Consider the following 20,228-nt stretch of genomic DNA (forward strand, 5'->3'; position numbering starts at 1 on the left):
AAAAACAGGTATGTCTCTTTCTGTTACTGCACAAAATTATAAGTAACTATTATAGCTTGCTGTTCGTCATATTTAAGTATGAAAAGTGTAAAAATAATGGATTTATACACACTTTATTTGATAATCCCAAAATGTTTTATTTATAACAATATTTTAATGTTTTAAGGATGGAAAGATTATAAAGAAACAAGTAAACAACATAGATGTTAGGGGGTCAGGAAGTAAGAATGCAGAAGTTGAATGTGATGGGAGGCAACTGTTAATTGAAAAAGATGACAGTGAGACAGAACCACCACCACTGCCACCTCGAACCACCAAGCCACTAACTGATATATCAGATCAAAGACTCATTCCAGAAGATAGAAAAGTGTTCACTGTAACTGATACACTGAAAACTGTATATAGTGACTCACCAACTTCAGGCTTAGTTGGTGAAAAGTGGAATGACATAAATGTCATTGGAGAAGATATTTCCATCAACAATAAAGATTCATCTTTACTCCTTGAAAATAATGTGTAAGTGAGAGTGTTTTCTTTCAGTTATTACTTCAACTAAGTTTGTAATTGTTTAACTTTTTATATTACATAACATATAATTTATTGACAGCATGGAACTTGTTGGTCAATCTAAGCCATCTCATCCATTAAATTAAACCTTGAAATAAAATACCCTAAGCCAGTTCTTATCATTTAAATATTCATCAAAACTTCCCTTAAACTTAGTTAACCCACCATATCTGAAGGAAGTCCATTCCAAAGGCCAACAATTTGTTAGAAAAATAAACCTACATTAGCTGGAGATAATTTTTATCCTGACCAAAATTGGTCAATCTAAGCCATCTCATCCATTAAATTAAACCTTGAAATAAAATACCCTAAGCCAGTTCTTATCATTTAAATATTCATCAAAACTTCCCTTAAACTTAGTTAACCCACCATATCTGAAGGAAGTCCATTCCAAAGGCCAACAATTTGTTAGAAAAATAAACCTACATTAGCTGGAGATAATTTTTATCCTGCCAAAATTTATACGTGAGTTTCCTACTCTTACCATTCTCACCATTAACTACAAGTAAAGATGATGCCACTAGCAACAGCACACTGCTTGGATGGCTTGAGAGTCTAATCAACCAGAATGTTAAGATCCTTCTCCTCTATAACACTGTTAAGGCTATTCCAGTGACAATTCTAATTATAATATTCGACACGTATTACCTTGCATTTGTTATAGTTAAAATCCATCTTCCATTTTTCACCCAACTCAACAAATAATCCAAACTATTTAGTAAAGCAACAGCAGTATCCTCCTAAGAGCTAGGAACACCAAGACCTTAATGTTAGCAGTAAATTTAAGTAATTTATTTTACCATTCCTTCATCTGTATCATTAGTGTAATCATAAAAAGCAAAAATCCTAACACTGAGCCCTGAGGTACCCCAGGTGTGACATAAATCCAATTTGACTGAACTCCATTTATAACAACCCTGTTTTTTTATCCAATGAGCCAATTCATCCCTACATCTACAGAGTTAGTTTTTTAACAATCCCTTTATATAGCACCTTGTCAAATGTTTTTCTAAAAATCCAGATACACCAAATCCACATCCTTACATTCATCTACATAAGCAGTAACCTCTTCAAAGAAGGTAAAGTTTTCCACGGTGAAACCAACTTTCAATCTCTCTGGCACCTGCCAACTATTCAAGGACTTACAAAATATAGTAGCAAGGACCTTATAATTCTTTAAACATTCCTATTTTTTATTAACAAGCTCAAAATTGTTCAACTTTCTCAATCTTGTTTCCATCTAACAACAGTTCAAGATGAGGATGTTGCTTAAATCTTTATTATTAATAAAGTAGAATTTAATAACCTAGCCATTTCATAATCATTAGATATGAGCCTTCCTGTATCATCCCTCGAGGGTACTACTCCCATCCTAAAATTTTGCTTACTTTTAATATATTGAAAGAAATCGTTACTATTAATTTTTACATTCTCAGCCAGCCTTTTTTTATATCCCCTATTTTTAATCAACTCTCTTGATCTTCTATAATCTTCTAAATCTGCTTTTTTTATCATTTTATCCATAACACCCTGTAATTATCTCCAGTTAATTCAGTTGCCTAATTCATAACAGTTAATTATATTGTACCCCCTTCAAAATTTCTTATTTAAATTTGTAACAAAAATCTCATTACTTCTTATCTACTTAAGCAACAAACATCAAACCCAATTGAACAATGATCATTTGCACCTAGATGTTCCCCAATCTTCACCCTATCAAATTAACCCTATTTTAAATTAACAATAAATCTAAAATAATGCTGTTCCTAGTAGGTTCCCTAACCAATTGGTGTATAAAACCATCCTGAATAGTTTCAAACAAACCTGTTTCCCATGTGGTTTGACCATTTTCCAATCTGTATACTTGAAATTTAATGCTCCCCCCGTAAGTATGACTTCATTTATAGTTGAATTCGTTATCTCACTGTAGAGTTTGTCATTAATTTCATGAATCTCGTTTTGTAATTGTAACAAATTCCAGCTAAAAGCCTTTCCCCCTATATCCATTAATAGAAACCCAAATAGATTCAATTTCTTTGCTATTTGTTTTGAAACCCTCAACTTGAACTGGTTGCAATAACTCACATTTTATGTATAAAGCTACCCCTCACCCTCTTTTTAGTACTCTATTCCTATTACATAACCCATAACACTCTATTTAAAAGAAATTCCTGTCATCAGATATGTCTACATTTAGTCAGGGTTCAGTTATTACATCAAAATCCACTTTTCAAACTTATTCTTCAGTTTTATTTCTTTAATTCTAGCATTACAATAACAGCAGTTTAGCCAATTCTGAAAAACTCCTTCTTTACTTTATTTCTACATTATGCCTCATTACGTATTATGTTTTCTTCATTTAGTTTATTCAGGCCCTCAACACTCTGGTCTTAGTTTAAAGATGCCTTTGCAAACAAGCCACCCCTATCCTATCTAAATGTAAACCATTCTTTTCTAAAAATCTCTCTTTTCTTATTGAAACAGTAATGTATAGAGGACGTTAAAAGAGCATTGCTTATTGACAAAAAAAGACCACTTTTCAAGCATCTTAAGGTAAGCCATTTTTGGGGGCAAAAGGTTTTAGGGGAGACCGTGGTGACTGTGTGTTGCCTCTGGTACATGTAGTGTAAAGAGCCATAAGAATCAAACAAATCCTCTTTTATTCCTATTCAATTGATATTATAAACACTTTAAAAATCTAAAATTAAACAGTGAATTCATGCACATTAACACTTAATAACATATCACAATTATTTTTTACTGTAAGAACATACAACTTCCTGTGTGCCATTCATATTAAAACTGAATTTTTTTCTTAATAACTCGCAGCAAGCATGGTGTGGAATTAAGTGTATCGTTTGATAATTGTTGACAATTTTTTATGACTGAGAAAAAAGACACTTTTGGGGCATAATGACAGGAAGGCAGGGGCTTAAGCCCATTTAGCCACCCCTCACTGCACGTCACTACATTGTATTGCTTCTACAAATCCAACCTGCTAATCTGCCCATCCTTAGATATTAACCCAAGCCTATCATTCAGCCCTAGCGGCCTACTTATAATTTCATCCCAACAATTAAATGTCTGCAGTATACCTGACAGAATTAGATTTTCCTTTTTTTTGGGGGGGGGGGTTCTTGATTTGTTAACAGATCATCAGTAAAGTTCACATCACAGTGGCATTAAAGCCATATCCTTCAAACTTGTGAAATAAGATTATTAATATTCCTGTAACTATTTATTACATTAATAGTGCACAAGTCCTCTGTTTGTTTTGTATGGAATGTTGTCAAGACTTACCAATTGCGTGTATGTTTATATAGTTACAAAAAATAATCAGTAGTATTACTGTACACATCAACAGTGGCAAAAATCATAAAATTAACATTTCCTCAAACACAAATATTGTTTAATCTCCAGTTCTTGTCATTACCCACCTGCACTGGTGTAATATTTGGCTGTAATATTTAACAGTAGAATCCCAGTTAGATACCTAATCCAATCACAGTTAATTGCTGTAAATAAATATAGTATTCAAAAGCTGAGGCCAAATGTGTCAACATTAAAAATGGTGGCTAAATAGGAAAATTGTTTGTTTACATATTTTCTGTAGATTTTGTTTTTATGTAATATCCATAGCCTTTATATAGATTTTAGATGAAAAATTTGAAAGGTAATTGTAATGATTGTGAAAAAGCAACAAAAATTTGAACAGTGAGATATGTGACAAATTAGTTGTTTAATATTGTTGGTTATTGAAAGAGTGTTGAAAGAAAATTAATTATATATTTTTCTCCATTATTTGCTCAGTGATGGTGAATTACGAAAACGAAACTGTAAAGAATACACAGACAAGACAGCTGTCACTATCCACAAAAAACGACAAGACTCTGAAACGTGGAGACCGCACAGTTTGTTACTAAAGCAGATATCAGTAGGCTTAGTTGTACTGTTTGGAACAGGAGTTTTGATGTATCGATATTACGTAAGAGGTTGAAAATTTATTGAAGCCAACCCACGTAATTAGTTAATCTTTCATATTTTTAATTCACAGTTTTACGTTATCATAGAAGAAACACTTTCACTTAATTATTTCTCATGATGACAATCAATTCAATTTCATTTATGTTTCATTGTAACCAGTTTATTTAGTAAATATTGAAGCTTTTAAGTTGTATATCTCTTTGCTATTATGTAGGGAAGTTAACCTATGTACTCTTATTAGAATTGGTTCTTTTTTATAATTTAGAATGGTGTTTTTTTTTGTAGTTTTTGAAATTTATCTCCAAAAAAACAATTTTGTTATTTATTAAAAAGAGATAAAAACAAATACACAATAATTATTTTGTTTTTCAAATAAAGAAAGGAAGGTTATTAAAACTAACACAATGCATTTCTATTTTACCTGTTATTATAAGCCCAAAAGTTGATTGGAAAGGTTATTTCTATTTGAATTAAAAGTGTGAAAGAAGTGAATTTTATTCAAACAACATTTTTAATACTAAGAACATCATTTCTTGTAACACTACCCTGATTAGTTATTATTTATTGCCATGCTAAAAAACAAAAAACCACATTGCTTTCATCTCTTCATTCTTCTGTGATTTTATTATACACAAGTCACTGAAATTTTACAGTATTTAATGTATATATTGTATCAATTACTTCATTTTTACTATCGTTATTGAATACTGCAAATTGTTTCTCAAAACCTTCAACAAAGTTTCATACTAAAGGTCATTTTAAAGCTGAAATAAGTATGAAAAACTAATTGAAATGAAGTATTGTGTTTGTTTTTTATACTGTTACTGTTATTGTAACTTGCAAAAGGAAGCTTGTTTGTTTTTCTTTAAAGCCTGTATTCATTTTATTGCAAGACAAATTTACAAGTGTAATCAAGAAGATGACAGTTTTAAGATCATTGTCAGACCATTGTTTACACATTTATTTCTCTAAGAGGAATCTTTTGTTTTATACTGAGAAATATATAGTCGTACAAGTTTATATTTTTATTGAAATTTTTACCGTGCTGTATATTTCAACTTTCAAAAAAACAGCAAATATAACTTCTAAGATGAAGAAATGACTTTCATAGCATTAAAGGTATTTAGAAAGTCATATTTGGTAAACTTATCTATTATACATCTTGCTCAGACATTTTCCATAAAAGTGAAGCTTAACTGTGATTTTACAAGTGTATTTACATAAAGATCTTGGAGATTTCTTGAACAATACATAAACCTATAAACCTACAGTTTCATAAATTTATAATAAAGATTGCCTTGCATGTTAATATGGAGGTTGTTTGTGCTTTTATATTTTAAGCCATTCTAGGTAATAAAGTACAATAGCTGATATGTTGAAATATTAATAAAGTTGCCCCCCAGTAGCACAGCGATATGTCTGCGGACTTACAACGCTAGAAACCAGGTTTTCAATACCCGTGGTGGGCAGAGCACAGATAGATAGCCCTCGTGTAGCTTTGTGCATAATTAAAAACAAACTAACAATAATAAAGTATTACATAAAAGATCAAGCATTTTCAAAAATTGAGCTTCTCTTCAAAAGTAAGACCAAAAATGAACATCATTCTTCAATATATATTCTGCTCATGGGCCAATATTGTTCATGTTAGTATATGAAATGTGTAATGATAATCTTTGAAGCCGCTGGAAAAGTGCAATAACTCTCCAGAAAAACAAATTAAAAATTGTTTTTGTACTCATTAAGTTGTTTGTATCATGAACGTTTTAACATCTTAGTTACACTTACTTTTCACATTTTATACTGTATAGCAGTACACAACAACCTCAAGACTGAATTACTAAGTATACACGAATAATTGAGAATAAGCTCATTTTTTATTCAATGAAGTTTTAAATATCTAGGCAGATGGGATACTTTTGTACTTTTGCATACTACTCCATTTTTTTTTTTTAGTGATGAATTTTTCCAAAATAATTACTTGTTGTAGGGCAAAAAACTGAAAACATTATTGCCATGGTGCAATTAGTGTCGTAAGAAATACAAAAAAAACATATTTGCATGTTTTTCCATTTTACAAGCATAGTACCACAAATAGATTAGTACAGAGGAGGGTTAGTGGTAATTTTCAGATCTTACATTGCTAAAATCCAGAGTTTGGGTTCCAGAAGGTTGAAGTGCAGATAGCCCAATCTGTAACTTTGTGGTAAAAAAGAAAACAAAATGATATACAACATTGTTGACTAAAATGTGCTCTATTGGATAAGTATAATTAAGGATATTCTCATTCTAAATGTTGTTGATTATCAAATTTAATAAGTAATGTTGAACCCATAGTAGTGCAAGTTGTCATTGAGAAAAAAAATGTGAGATTTGAATTATTTGCGTACTTAACGTTTCAGCTGTAAACTAAGGTGCCAGGTGTTTTTATGTGTATTTTTTTTTTTTCAAATAGTAAATTTTATGAATATATCTCATGCATTTAATGCAAGAAAATGAACTTAAGAAATGAAAATCTACGACTGATATTTTTGGAAATTATGATATTTGCTCAACATATTCATGTGAATTAGTGTTAATTTTGTTATTGCATTTTTTAAATTTAAACAGTAGTGTTCATCATTAGTCAGTTGGAAGGAAAACATAAATTATGTCCAGGTTTGAAATGTTTTGATTATATCAAGGCTTTTGAGCTTTGGCTTTGGATGCAATATATCTAATAACTTTGTCTTCCTCACAAAATGGTGATGTATAAAAACAGATGAATTGTTTTGGGTAAAGGAGGAACTTAAAATAAGGTGGGCAATAATGTCTGTGCATTGAATATGTTCTCTTTAAAAAAATTTAAAATATATACAGGAAGAGACACACACACACACATATATATATATACAGAGAGAGAAGGAAATAAGTTAATTAGTATACATACATAGAACAGCTTAATCCATAGAAGTACTGAAAAAAGCTGGGACATTGTCATATATCTACAATACCATGTAACCCATGTTATTTTTACTGAATTTCTGTACATGAATGTTGAAAAACTAGTTTGTTTCTACTGTTGTAAGGAAATGTAATGCAATATCTAAACAGTTCTTTTCTTAATACTAATCATCTTAATAAACTCTTCATAAGTGAAATATGATAACATTCACAGGACATTGAATTATTTGTATTTTAGACTGGCCAAAAAGCAACAATTATGTTTGCAGTTGTTTTTCTGTTGGAAAGTTGTCACTATAGAAATTTGTTTCATAATAGTTAACATTAATACTTTAACTTCATTATTATCTTTTGTTAAATTATGAACATAAGATTTTCTATTATAAAATGCTTTGACTGGGACCGAAGAGTTACAGTGTATTCCTGTACTGTTATATAACTCACCTAAAGTTTGCTTCAGTATTGCTGTTTTTATAACAGGGCTTATCATATCTGAAAGCTTTTTAAATTGCTGAACAATTACAGCAGAACCTTGCTTTTTTCTATGACCAGCAGGAAGTTTTTGAATATAAATGAATGTACATATTTTCTTAGGAATATTGTATATATATACTTACACACATACATATATACACGAGTCTGTGTAACTGGTTTTATTTGTTTATATTTAGATTATCAAAGACAGCAAATACATGACAGTAGAAACTAAGATTTCTGTACTGTCAATTAATTAGACTTCTATAATGCTGATTACTCATGGTAATGTCTACTTAATAAAAATGGTTTATCTAAAACATACAAAAAAGCTTTTTTAACTGTTATTTTAGACAAGGAAGCTAGTACTGATGCATATGTATGCATGTAGTTGTATATATATCGATATAGTTAAGTTTCTGTAGATTTTTTTCATTTTCAATTTGTAGTAAGAAGTAAAGTTTAGTGTAATTTTTAAAACATGGGTTACCTTGTAGTACTTGCATCTAGGTTTCAAGTAAATACTTTTATAAATCTAAACAATTATTTTAATTATTAATAAAATCTTAAGTGAATGCTTTATATTAATTAGCTAGCATTATATTCAAAAATATTTAAAAAATAATAAAAGAAGCTTTGCAATTGGTAGACAAGTGTTTATGTTATGTGGAGGATTTATGATTAATAGAGAAGATATAAGGACTATTTAGTATTGCAACTGAACAACAGTTTTGTTTTAAAATGATCCGTTGCATAGTAAAAACCAGGCATAAGTTTATACATATCTATTTACATCAAGCACGTAATACTGTAATAGTTTCTGAAGTTATTTCTACAGCTATTACTTAGTATTTGATTTTTACAGATACTTTAAACTGTGTTAACTCTCAACATTTTGTTTACTATGATTAAGCTTCAAGCAATATAACAATACAATGTTGTTTGAGCCAAATATCAATCATGCTTTGCTTAAAAGAAATATTTTGAGAAAACTAGAAAAGCAATTATGATTTGAATGAGTATATTAGTGTTATATTGTTTGAAGGAAGTTTCTTTCCATTGTTGTAAATTACATTACAAAGGTCAAAAACTTGCTTGGGTATCCTGATTTATCCCACCCCATATGGTTACATTATAACAGAAATTCAGATGTGTTTCATATTTATATTCATTCATAAGATGTTAAAATTTTAAATAAAAGCTAAACTTTGAATAATCCCATTTTGTTTGATTGTTTTAGGGGCAGCCTGTAATCTCACACATAATGTGTATTACTGTAAAAGATTCATCATTGAGAAGCAAGTCACGGTTTTATATTTATTTTCACATATTTCATTTTGTGTGTCTCTGAAACATGTTTGGAGTATACCTCATAACACTGTTGTGTATATATTTGTCTGGTATGACTGTTTATAAACAAATATGGCATATGTATCCAAAAAAAAAATCATCACATTGGCTTTGATTATAGAAATAAATCATTTGAACCATGTAAATGTTTCCTTTTGTCAGAGTGATTTTTTTTGTACATATTTATGCTTGGTTGAAAAATGGAGGCAGTTATATTAGTAACTGTTTATGTTATGTTTTAGGGACAACAGTGTTAAGTAAAAGCTCTCTGAATTAGAGAAGTAATATGGTTGGTATTTATTTTCATGTATCACGAAGTTATCAGTTGTACAGAACTGCAAACTCCCATTACAGTCATAAGTTCCTTCTTGAAACTAGAAAAAAGTACCAATTATTGTTTGATTGCTGTTTTAACTACAAACAACCTATATTCAGAGTTTTAACTAGATAAAATGGTGAATATCAGTATTGCAGCAATAAGAATATGCATAGGGTCAGTCCATTGTGTCAACTCTGTAATAGGGAAATAATTATGACTATAATTCCAAATTTACAAAGTTTATCTTCACAAAATGTGGTAAGCTTTTTTGTAAATAGTACAATTCTTGTACACACAGAATAAAATGTGTTAACTAAAGTTTTTGTACTAAAGATGTTTCTGTGAGATGCAGAAGTGTGTGTGACTCAGACTCTAATGAGTTGGAGTGTGTGAAGAATAAAAACACATCTGTCCATTGCACATTTTGCAAATTGCATTTGTGCAACTTTCTAAATGCATATCTAACTTTTCAGTATCCCTGTATATTGTATGTGGTATTTTATTTAACACTAACTAATGCAAATTTAGTAATATACAGTCCAGGTAGTTACACACAGGATTACCTACAAAAGTTGTAATATATTTAAAAGGAAATCCAGAACTAGAGCGCTTTTGAATAGTTGACTATTCTACGTCTGAAGAAGAACTGTCAACTATTCGAACGTTTTTGGTCTCGTTTTGAAAATAGTAATCTACAGATGGAAAATTGATAACTTGACATCAAATTCATAATTGCATGTATAATGGTACTCTGTACAAGGCTGGGGCATGCACATTCTCATTACTAGGAAAATTTTTGAAGTGTGCAGTCCAGTCCACATAACAGACGAATTAATTTATATTTCTTCAATAACATTTGTACATACCCTGGTAGGCCTAATTTGACAAATAACATTTCAACAGTAGCTATGAAACTAATGTACACTTAATTTGTTTAGAAACTTACTTGCAGGATTTCCTCTCTAATCAATTTATAATAAATGTAACAAGCACACTGACTAACTTTATAACTGAATCTCAGATGAATAGACATGATATGTAAGTGTATCATGTTTTCTACCTTATCATGCTAAGACTTTCCCAGCAATATATCCCTTTAAGTTACACTTGCAAATACCTTATTGTCTTACAGTTAATTTTTTCTGTTCTATATAACTAGTTGTCCAACTTATCCTTTCAGTTCTTCTAAATTGCCTAATCCTCTCTCACTTACAACACATTTTTAAGATTACGTTTCCCGCTTCACAGATCTAATGCCAAGGTTATTGAAACGACCAGCCGACAGAGGATTTGATTGCTAAATATCATTAAAGCTGCCCTTTTAAATGGGCAGTAAGATTAACTGCTTTTTTGTTCGCTATTCCCCCCCTTCACTCTGGAAAGTATTTCAAATTGAGCCTGATATGTCCCCATGTTATCTTTCAATCATAGTCCATTGATTTCTCGATTGGATGATGTTGATAAAATGGCTGGCTAAATTCTAGAACTAGATTTAGCAGTGACATAGCTGGTTCTGCAGTTACTTATGGTGCAGCAGTGGTAGTAGTAACAGGTATAGACCAAATAGTCTCTCCAATTCCATATTTTATATTAAATGACATTTTAGGTTATGGTTCTTGACCGTGTGCAGAAAAAGTTATGACCGAGTAGTTTGATCTTTGCATTTACTAATTCATCTTCCAAATGCTTTACTTTGTCATTTATATTCTTTTCTGCTTCATTAATCTTGCTATTATAATCTTTCTGTACATCATAAATGTCTTTTGTACTTCATTGATGTCTTTCGTGTTTCTTCAATTTTATTATTACAGCCTTTCTGTACTTCTTCAATTCTGTTATTGTAATCCCTCTGCACAACTATAATAGCTTCATTGGTCTTGTCTTCAGACATGTTCATTTTTAGTTTTAATTTTCCTTTAAATATTTTATCTCTTTCTTTTAAATTCTCTCTTGAACTCCTGTCTCTTTCTTCCAGGTCTTTGATATTTTCTCTTTCTTCTTGATCTCCTTTTAACTTTCTCTTTCTGGATCTTTTGTTAATGTTCTGGCTCTTTTTTGCTTGCTTTTCTTTTCATTATCTCTTGAAATATTTGATCTCGCTTTGTGCTCGTGTTGTCATTTTAAGCTTAGTCAAAGTTCTATAGTATTTTCACCAAACTTGATGTATTTACTAGAGGAGAGACAGCACCTTTACTGAAGAGACTTCACTCCAAGATGTCCACCCACAATCGACTCATGAGCCAATTTTATCACTTGAATTCAGTATTTCTTTGTTACTATGATCTGTTTAACTTCATCTGTAGAGCTGTCTTGATAAATCTGGCACAGCTCTCCCTTCTGGTTCTCTATTCTGTAAATCCCTTTCCTTTTTGTCTTGTGCTCGACTTTCTCACAAGCATTGTCCCAAAGTTTCTGCAGTGAAGGGTCTTTCTTTTGTGCTTTCTTCATTTCCTGTAGACCTACATTCGGGATGTCACTTTTCGAGGTTTGCAGAGACTTGATGTCTTGCTTGTTTTTCTTTTCTTGAGCTCTAGTGGTGACTGCAGATGCCTCATCAGTCTCTTTTCTCTCTGGTTTATTCAAACTTTTACTGCCTAGTATATTGCCATTCACCAAGTTATAGATAGGTACCTTCATATACATGGCCTGAAGGTCTTCCACATACTATGGAGTGTCCACATTTATTCTTGTTATGGGAAACTTTCCCACTATCCAAACAATCTTCACACACAGATGTACCTTGACCATCATCTGATCATTACATACCAGACTGTTTTCCACTGCTGTATCCAATGTCTGTTAGGACTTTCTGTCAAATGTAAAATACTGTTTAGTGTATGTAGTATTATTAATTTATTTATTTTGTGTTTGCAATCCATTGATATCGAACCTATAAATATTTCTAGAAGGCCTGAGTGATAGATGTATAAATAGCTGCAACCAGACGAGTGGAAACAGAGAGAGTAAAAATTAAAGTCACAGGAAAGAAAAGTTCGGTGAGAGAAAAGTTAGAAGATGCAAAGTTAGTCATCAAAGGAGTGAAAGGCCTAATGGTTGATATGTTAGAGTGAGATTAATAGTTTGAAAGAAATTATGAGAATAAGTTATCTTGTCACAGCTAATTGAACTCGTCTGTGTGGAATTTATTGGAAGTACATGATACAACTGCAGTAACTCATGCAACAGCATAATTGACTTATATACGGATACTATTGCTATAAAAAATAAAGAAAAATAATTTGGCTTGTCAACTGAATTCTAAAGCAATTGAATTGGACTAAGTGGACTTTTGACAATAAGAATAAAACTGTATAGTGTTTAAGATACAACTATGATCTCATTCTGTAAATAATTTATGTATATATGCTCAACTTGTTTCTAATATATACAATATTTAAAACAGAAGTGGAGTGCATGCTGTTCGTTTATTATTGAATTTATTGCCAAAAAGTCACAGATACCGACTGTAGAAGAATCCTTAGCCCAACACACCCATATACTTACATCACTATATATACTACTAAAAAGTAAGTTTTTGACACTTTCACTTTCTTGTCCCCAACATCATCTTCACCTACTGGCATGTTGTGGTTTGTTGGCACCTCTTGATGCTTGTCACATGTTCCAATCACTACTGGCACTGCTGACCCATTTGTTAACTTGAGTTGACCAACAATCATGCACAGTTTAATCATGGTAATAACACTTCTTTCTTGTGATGAATCTGATGAGTTGTCTTTCTTCTGTTGTTTCTGGCAGCACCATCTATGTTGGTAGCTTTATGTTGAGATTTCTGCTGTTGCTTGTCGGTGTCAGACTTACACTCACTCGTAATGTGCCCCGTTTTATAACAAGCATAGCATCTCTTTTTCCCTTTTGTCTTTTGATTTCTTGTCACCTTTGTTGGCATTTCTGCTTCTGGTCAGCCACTCCTGGTTTCGACTTTGACTGGTTATTCTGGGACTTGACAGTTATATTCCCTCCATAAGATTCCATATATTGTTCTGCGAGCTTGATAATCTCGTCCACGTCTTTCAGTGCTCTCTCTCTTTTTTTTTTGGAACAGTGACATGTCAATGGAGCACGTGATCAGGAACTGTTCAGGTATTAGTAGACCTGTCAGTCCTTCAAAACTATCGCCATAGACGTGCCACAAACTGAAGTACAGTTTCTCCAGTGTCAGGTTTGAGGTTCCTGAACTTCTGGTGAAAACCTTGTTCACTAAGTTCATAGCATTTCAACAAGGCCACTTTTAACTTGTCATAATCCATAGCATCTTCTGACGTCATGTTCACATACACTTGTAGGCTTTTCCTGTGAGAATGGAACTGAAACAGACTGCCCAGTCGCCTTTGTCCCAGTTCTGACTTTGGGCAAACGTTTCATACCTCACCAGGAGAGCATCCATGTCATCTTTCTGTTCAGCAAATTTGGGCAACTTGGGTCAACTGGCCCTGACTCTATTGTCATTCTCGGTTCCTTCATCTTTCTGTTAGGTGAGCTTGGACATCTTAATTTGTGCTCTTATTCTCCCTATTTCCAGTCTCTCCTCACTCTTATTTTCTCCTTTATCAATCTGTATTTCACAGAGAAGAGAAGAATAAAGACTTAAAGAAGAACGTGATTGCCTTTATTCTTCTCTTCTCTGCCTTTCTTCTTCTCTTCTCTGTTGACACTCTTCTCGCTCTCTAGGTCTTGTTGTTGTTTCACAAACTTTTGTAGATCACCATCTTTGAACCATAGTCACTCGCCTCTCTCTATCCACTTATTAAAGTCAGTCGACATGGTTATATAGTGAGGTTGTGACAATATTTTCGCCACTTTTACAAATATGCGTATATAGGCTTATTTTCGGTTGTTTTCGTTTACTTTCTACTGCCGTTTAAATTTTGGACACGTATTAAAAGCCTGCCAGAGACCTAAAACGTTCCACACACTACAAGATAATATGGTGCAATAATACTCAATCAAAATAACGAGGAAAACTTAGAAGGCTCTAGTAACGTGACGCAATAATACAACAATCGCCAATTCACAACAACTGAACTACACAACATATGATTTGAAACAGTTACATAATGTAACGAATTTGTTGAATTTCGACGTTGTTTAGATTGAGTTTTTATTTAAAATCACGCATAGCTTGTAGTGTTACATATGTATTGCACAACTCCCGCCTATTCTACAAAGTTGTAGAAGATTCTTGAGAGTAAGAATCAGCAGGAATACTCTAGTGACCCTACTAGTGAATCGGGGTTGAGTGATAAAGATAAATTAGAAATCCAGATAAAACTCAAGCTCGAATTGAAGCCGAGAAAGAGAAAGAACAAGCCCGTATTGAAGCTGAAAGATAAAATAAACGTCTCGAGGCCGAAAAAGAAATTAGGCTGAAAGAAATGGAAATTAGACTCAATACTGATCGACCAAGGCAAAATGACAACTTTGAACTTCATTGATATGTTAAAGTACCACCATTTAATGAAGATGAAGTTGATAAATATTTCCAACATTTTGAGAAAGTTGCCCAAACCATGGAATGCCCCACCGAAAAATGGTCATTATTATTACAAAGTGTCTTAACTGGTAAATCACAAGAAACTTGTGCTGCTCTCTCTTTAGATAATTGTAAGGATTATGATGAGGTTAAAGCAGCTATTCTCAAAGCAGATGGGTTAGTATCGGAGGCTTATCGCCAAAAGTTTAGAGGTTATCGCAAACAAGATAATCAAACTTATATGGAATTTGCCCACAAAAAAAAGAGGTTTATTTTGATCGATGGTGCAATTCTATGCATATTAGCGATAGTTTCGACAAACTAAGATAATTATACCTAACTGAGGAATTTAAACGTTGCGCACGTGACGACCTTAAAATTTACTTAGATGAAAAGAAAGTTGAAACACTACAGGAGGCAGCCGCTCTTTCAGATGATTACACTTTAACACATAAAACTACTTTTAATAAAAAGAAATTCCTACCATCTCAACAAAAACCTGTATCTGTTCAATCCACTAAAGTTGAGGATTCTTCTAAAAAATCCAGATCCTCTAGTTCGAAATCTTTTGACAGTCAGGATAAAACTTCTTTAAAACAACCAAGGCCTGTCTGGCATTTCTGTAAAAACCCTGGTCATGTTATGTCCGATTGTTGGTGTTTGAAAAAGAAAAGAGAAAAGGAGGCAACACCCAGTGCGTTTGTGTCCACATATGGACGTAGTTTCACTAAATCACCCAATATTGTTGATTTGGTCACCGATATAAAGGCCCATGTAATCAGGGAGGAATTTAGACCTTTTGTGTCTGTGACAGATGACATTGGCAATCCCATACCCATAAGCATTTACGTGATACTGGGGCGACTCAATCATTATTGTTAGAAGGTGTATTGCCTTTAGCTTCGAGTTCTGCCACTGGTGAGTCTGTTATTGCTTAGGGTATTGAGGGTAGCTCTGTGAATGTTCCTCTTCATAACACTTATTTAGCATCAGACCTAGTTTCGGGAGCAGTTGTGGTTGGAGTAAGACCTACTCTGCCGATTAAGGGTGTATCATTGTTGTTGGGAAACGACTTGGCTGGGGAAAAGGTTGTTGCCGAACCTAAATGGTTAACGAGCCGATCACTGTTTCATCTAAGGATGATGTTGTAGTTAAAGATACTCCCGACATGTTTCCCTTGTGTTCTGTGACTCGAGCTTAGGCTAAGAAATTAAGCCAAAAACAAATAATAAGCGTGGATTCAGAGCATGATATTATAGATTTGCCTCAGACATTTTTTTTTAGATCCGACAGGGATCTTGTGAATGATTATCTTACTGATAATACCTCGATGAGGGACAACAATGGACGTGAAGGATCTGATTCTTCTAGTGAAGTTCCATTTACTAAAAGTAAACTTATCACTGAACAGAAAAAAAAAAAAGATTTGCAGATCACCTCAATGTTTAAACACTCACTCCCAAAAGATGAACTGGAGAAAATGCCAAATTGTTATTTTTTCAAAAATGGTGTGCTTATAGGGGAAATGGAGACCACCAGATGTGCCAGCTTCAGAGGACTTATCAAATCGTTGTTTCCAAAGCACATCGATCTGAAATATTATAAGTTGCACATGAAATTCCCCTTTTTTATCCTATCTAATTCATTTTTGAATCTTTCCTTATAATAACCTTCCGTTTCATCTCTAAATGATATATTTTGTATTTTTTATAAATAAACATTTGGATATTTTCAAACTAAATCCTCAAATTCTTAACATTTTATATTTTCTATAATAAATAATCTTTCCTTTTCTTTCTAATTAATAACTGTGGTAGCATTATTATCTTAACGTATCTTTTCTACCTCTTAACCAGTGTTGTAGTCGAGACCGAGACTTTGTAATAAATTACACAATGAAAAATAAAGCAAGAATAAAAATGACATGTGTCAAACAAACTTTATTAACATCTTAACCGCAAATCTTTTAAATGTTGACCCAACAGTCTTCGTTTTAACGTCTCCTCCTATGAAAATATAAAAAATAATGAATGAATAAAAAAATCACAAAGTCAGCAAATAAAACAAAAGAAAAGAAAAACTGTTGTTGTATTTCAAGAGTTTATGGTGTCAGTGAATTCTTTATGACTTTTGAAGCCGTACAGGATCACAGCAGGTCTACCAGACATGTTGAATATCAGAGGTAATTGCTAACTTTTAAAGTAAATACGCACACCAGATGAAGTTCATATAAACTTGTAGTAGGCCTATGCGTAGTACAATGTATAGTACCAATTATTTTTGAATAGCGCCTGTTATAACTGCAGATTGGCGTGTAGGTAATATATGGCAGTTGATGACGTAATCAAAAATAAGTGAGGCACAATAAACATCATCGCAAAGGTGTAGTACCAACTACCAAGGGGTTTTACTACTAAAATATATTTTATGCTACACCGCGCCTCGTATGAACTGCTGCGTAATCGATATTTAGTGTAAAACTTTTAATTTTAGCTTTTCTAGTTTTCGAGACCTGTAAAACCTCAAGCCCCAAATGGTCCGAGACCAAGACCTTTCGAAGGGTGGTTTCGAGACCTACGACACTGCTCTTAACATGGGCGTTTGCAGAAATTTTTCCGGGGTGGGGCAAAGTAGTGCGAAATTGTGAAGTGAATAAAAAAAAATCATATACATATTGTTACGTCTCCGTTTGTTAATTAACTTCCCGTAACTTCGTTCCGACGAAACTTTAGCGACACAAGTATTTACGTAATAAAACTGGTTTATTCTTTCCGAATATAACTTTACGTTACACTTATTTTCAATATTCGCGCTAAAACAAACGCTATATCAACGAACGTCAATAATACTTCTGACTGCAGTTCAATTACTCACTATCTTCACACACACATTACATTATTCCGTCGCGTTGTCCCCCTCTTTTATATACCAGACTACCCTATATCTAGTAAATACTAGAGCATTCGCCAAGGTACAGGATAGTTCTAGAAACGTGGTGTCACAGTAGTCATGTGACTCGCTGACGCAACATTATTATAAAGTTGATTAATGATAACATTGTTTTTAACCAGGTTTGCTGCCGTCGTTGGCTGTCAGATGGAGTTCAGACATTATCCAGTAGATATACAACGATGTCCTGTGACCCTCCGTAGTTGTGAGTATCTTGAACGTTCGTTGTTGTGATTATGTGTCTATACTGTAGTGGATGTTCAAAAGCCGAAATGTATCGAATTAACACCTACATCCACGACCCACCCCTCTCTTCGTTGTCTAACTAATGTTTTATATTTCTTAATTTCGCTTTTAACTATTTAACTAGTGTTACAACATCAGTTAGATAGAGATTTGCAGTATTTGTCCTTTTCTTAACACAACATTTATGAAATGTAAAATTGTAGACAGATTTCTGCTTGTCAAATATGAAAACTGTTATTCGCGAAACCTACAACCTGACATGAATACTAAACACTTTTTCATTGATTTCCCGCTGTTCTATCTCTAAAAACCAAATTATCGTTCTACCTACAATTTTTAACATTAAAGATTAAGCCAAAATATAAACCAATAGTTAATTAAGTTATTTATGCTAATTTCTGGTATGTAAATGCTCGAGTTAAAATATTCTTTCCAGAAAACAAATGCCTCTTGTGATATGTATTTACGTAAATCATCTTCCGGTCTATAATTGTTAAAGTTCAACTCCGATTACATGAAATGCATCTCTACTGTGTTTAACATGTATGAAAGTCTGATGACCATGATAAGTTCTTTTGTTGTCTCAATAGAAACCGATCAGGCGCAACGTATTAGTATTAACGTTGAACTTTCCGCATTTATTAAATCACTCAAACGTTACTATTAAAAACACAAATGTATTATTCTCTATTTCTTCATTTTATCTAAAACTAAAATAAATTAGATTTCACCGAAAACGAATAAAATATATGCTCGTAAGTTCAGTTAGGTTTAACTTGTCGTGTAACGTTTAGTCATCTGTGTGAATAGATGGAGGTCAGAAGATCAAAACCAGAAACAGTAAAGGTTGAGCGAAATCACTTTTAGATATTTCATGTAATAGCTTTATTAGAAAATGCATTGTTAACTGTATCATGAAAGGTATCATTATCTCTATTAGGAAATGTTTTGTTAAATAATGATACCTTTCATGATACAGCCCTATTACGAAATGTTATGTTAACTGTATCATTAAAGATATCATTATCTCTATTAGGAAATGTTTTGTTAGCTGTATCATGAAAGGTATCATTATCTCTATTAGGAAATATTTTATTAACTGTATCATGAAAGGTAGCATTATCTCTATTAGGAAATGTTTTATTAACTGTATCATGAAAGGTATCATTATCTCTATTAGGAAATGTTTTGTTAGCTGTATCATGAAATGTATCATTATCTCTATTAGGAAATGTTTTGTTAACTGTATCATGAAAGGTATCATTATCTCTATTAGGAAATATTTTATTAACTGTATCATGAAAGGTATCATTATTTCTGTTAGGAAATGTTTTGTTAACTATATCATGAAAGGTATCATTATCTCCATTAGGAAATGTTTTATTAACTGTATCATGCTTTTCTTGCTTATTGTTGTTAACAATGTATAAGTATTTGAAGAGCGGAATCAGTCAATGTTAGCTAACGCACTTAGTTTGTACAAGTAAGTTGATTACGATAACGTAAATGTAATACGACAGTACACAAGTGCTTTAACTTGGAAATTATAACTATTAAATTAGAAAATAGAATAACTTGTTTTCATCACGTGGCTCAATGTTTAACCACCAGATAGTTTTAAAAACCTGCGGACAAAGAACAATGTTAAATAACCTAATTATCAAAAATGACATCATGATCTACGAAATTACTTTATCCTCAGGAAAGGATACCATTCATTATGTTCAGAAATAACATTATATTGTAGGTTAGGTGAAATGTTTATCTATATTACCAAATCATATTATTAGTAATATAATTATCAAAGTTTACATTATTATCTAGGTTAGGTGAAATGTTTATCTATATTACCAAATCATATTATTAGTAATATAATTATCAAAGTTTACATTATTATCTAGG

General features: G+C 32.3%; 1 protein-coding gene across 1 annotated transcript in view; it reads left to right on the forward strand.

The window, feature by feature from the left end:
* Positions 1-9,419, forward strand: part of LOC106474452 (tyrosine-protein phosphatase non-receptor type 2-like) — a 29,719-nt gene extending 20,300 nt beyond the window's left edge. The window contains exons 8-9 of the mRNA XM_013935149.2: positions 167-516; positions 4,378-9,419. Of these exons, the coding sequence (XP_013790603.1) occupies positions 167-516; positions 4,378-4,564 (537 nt within the window). The 3' untranslated portion in view covers positions 4,565-9,419. The remainder of the gene's footprint in view (positions 1-166; positions 517-4,377) is intronic.
* The last annotated feature ends 10,809 nt before the right edge of the window (positions 9,420-20,228 follow it).

This window comes from Limulus polyphemus, unplaced genomic scaffold (genome assembly GCF_000517525.1).
Source record: "Limulus polyphemus unplaced genomic scaffold, Limulus_polyphemus-2.1.2 Scaffold139, whole genome shotgun sequence".
Classification (NCBI taxonomy): domain Eukaryota; kingdom Metazoa; phylum Arthropoda; class Merostomata; order Xiphosura; family Limulidae; genus Limulus; species Limulus polyphemus.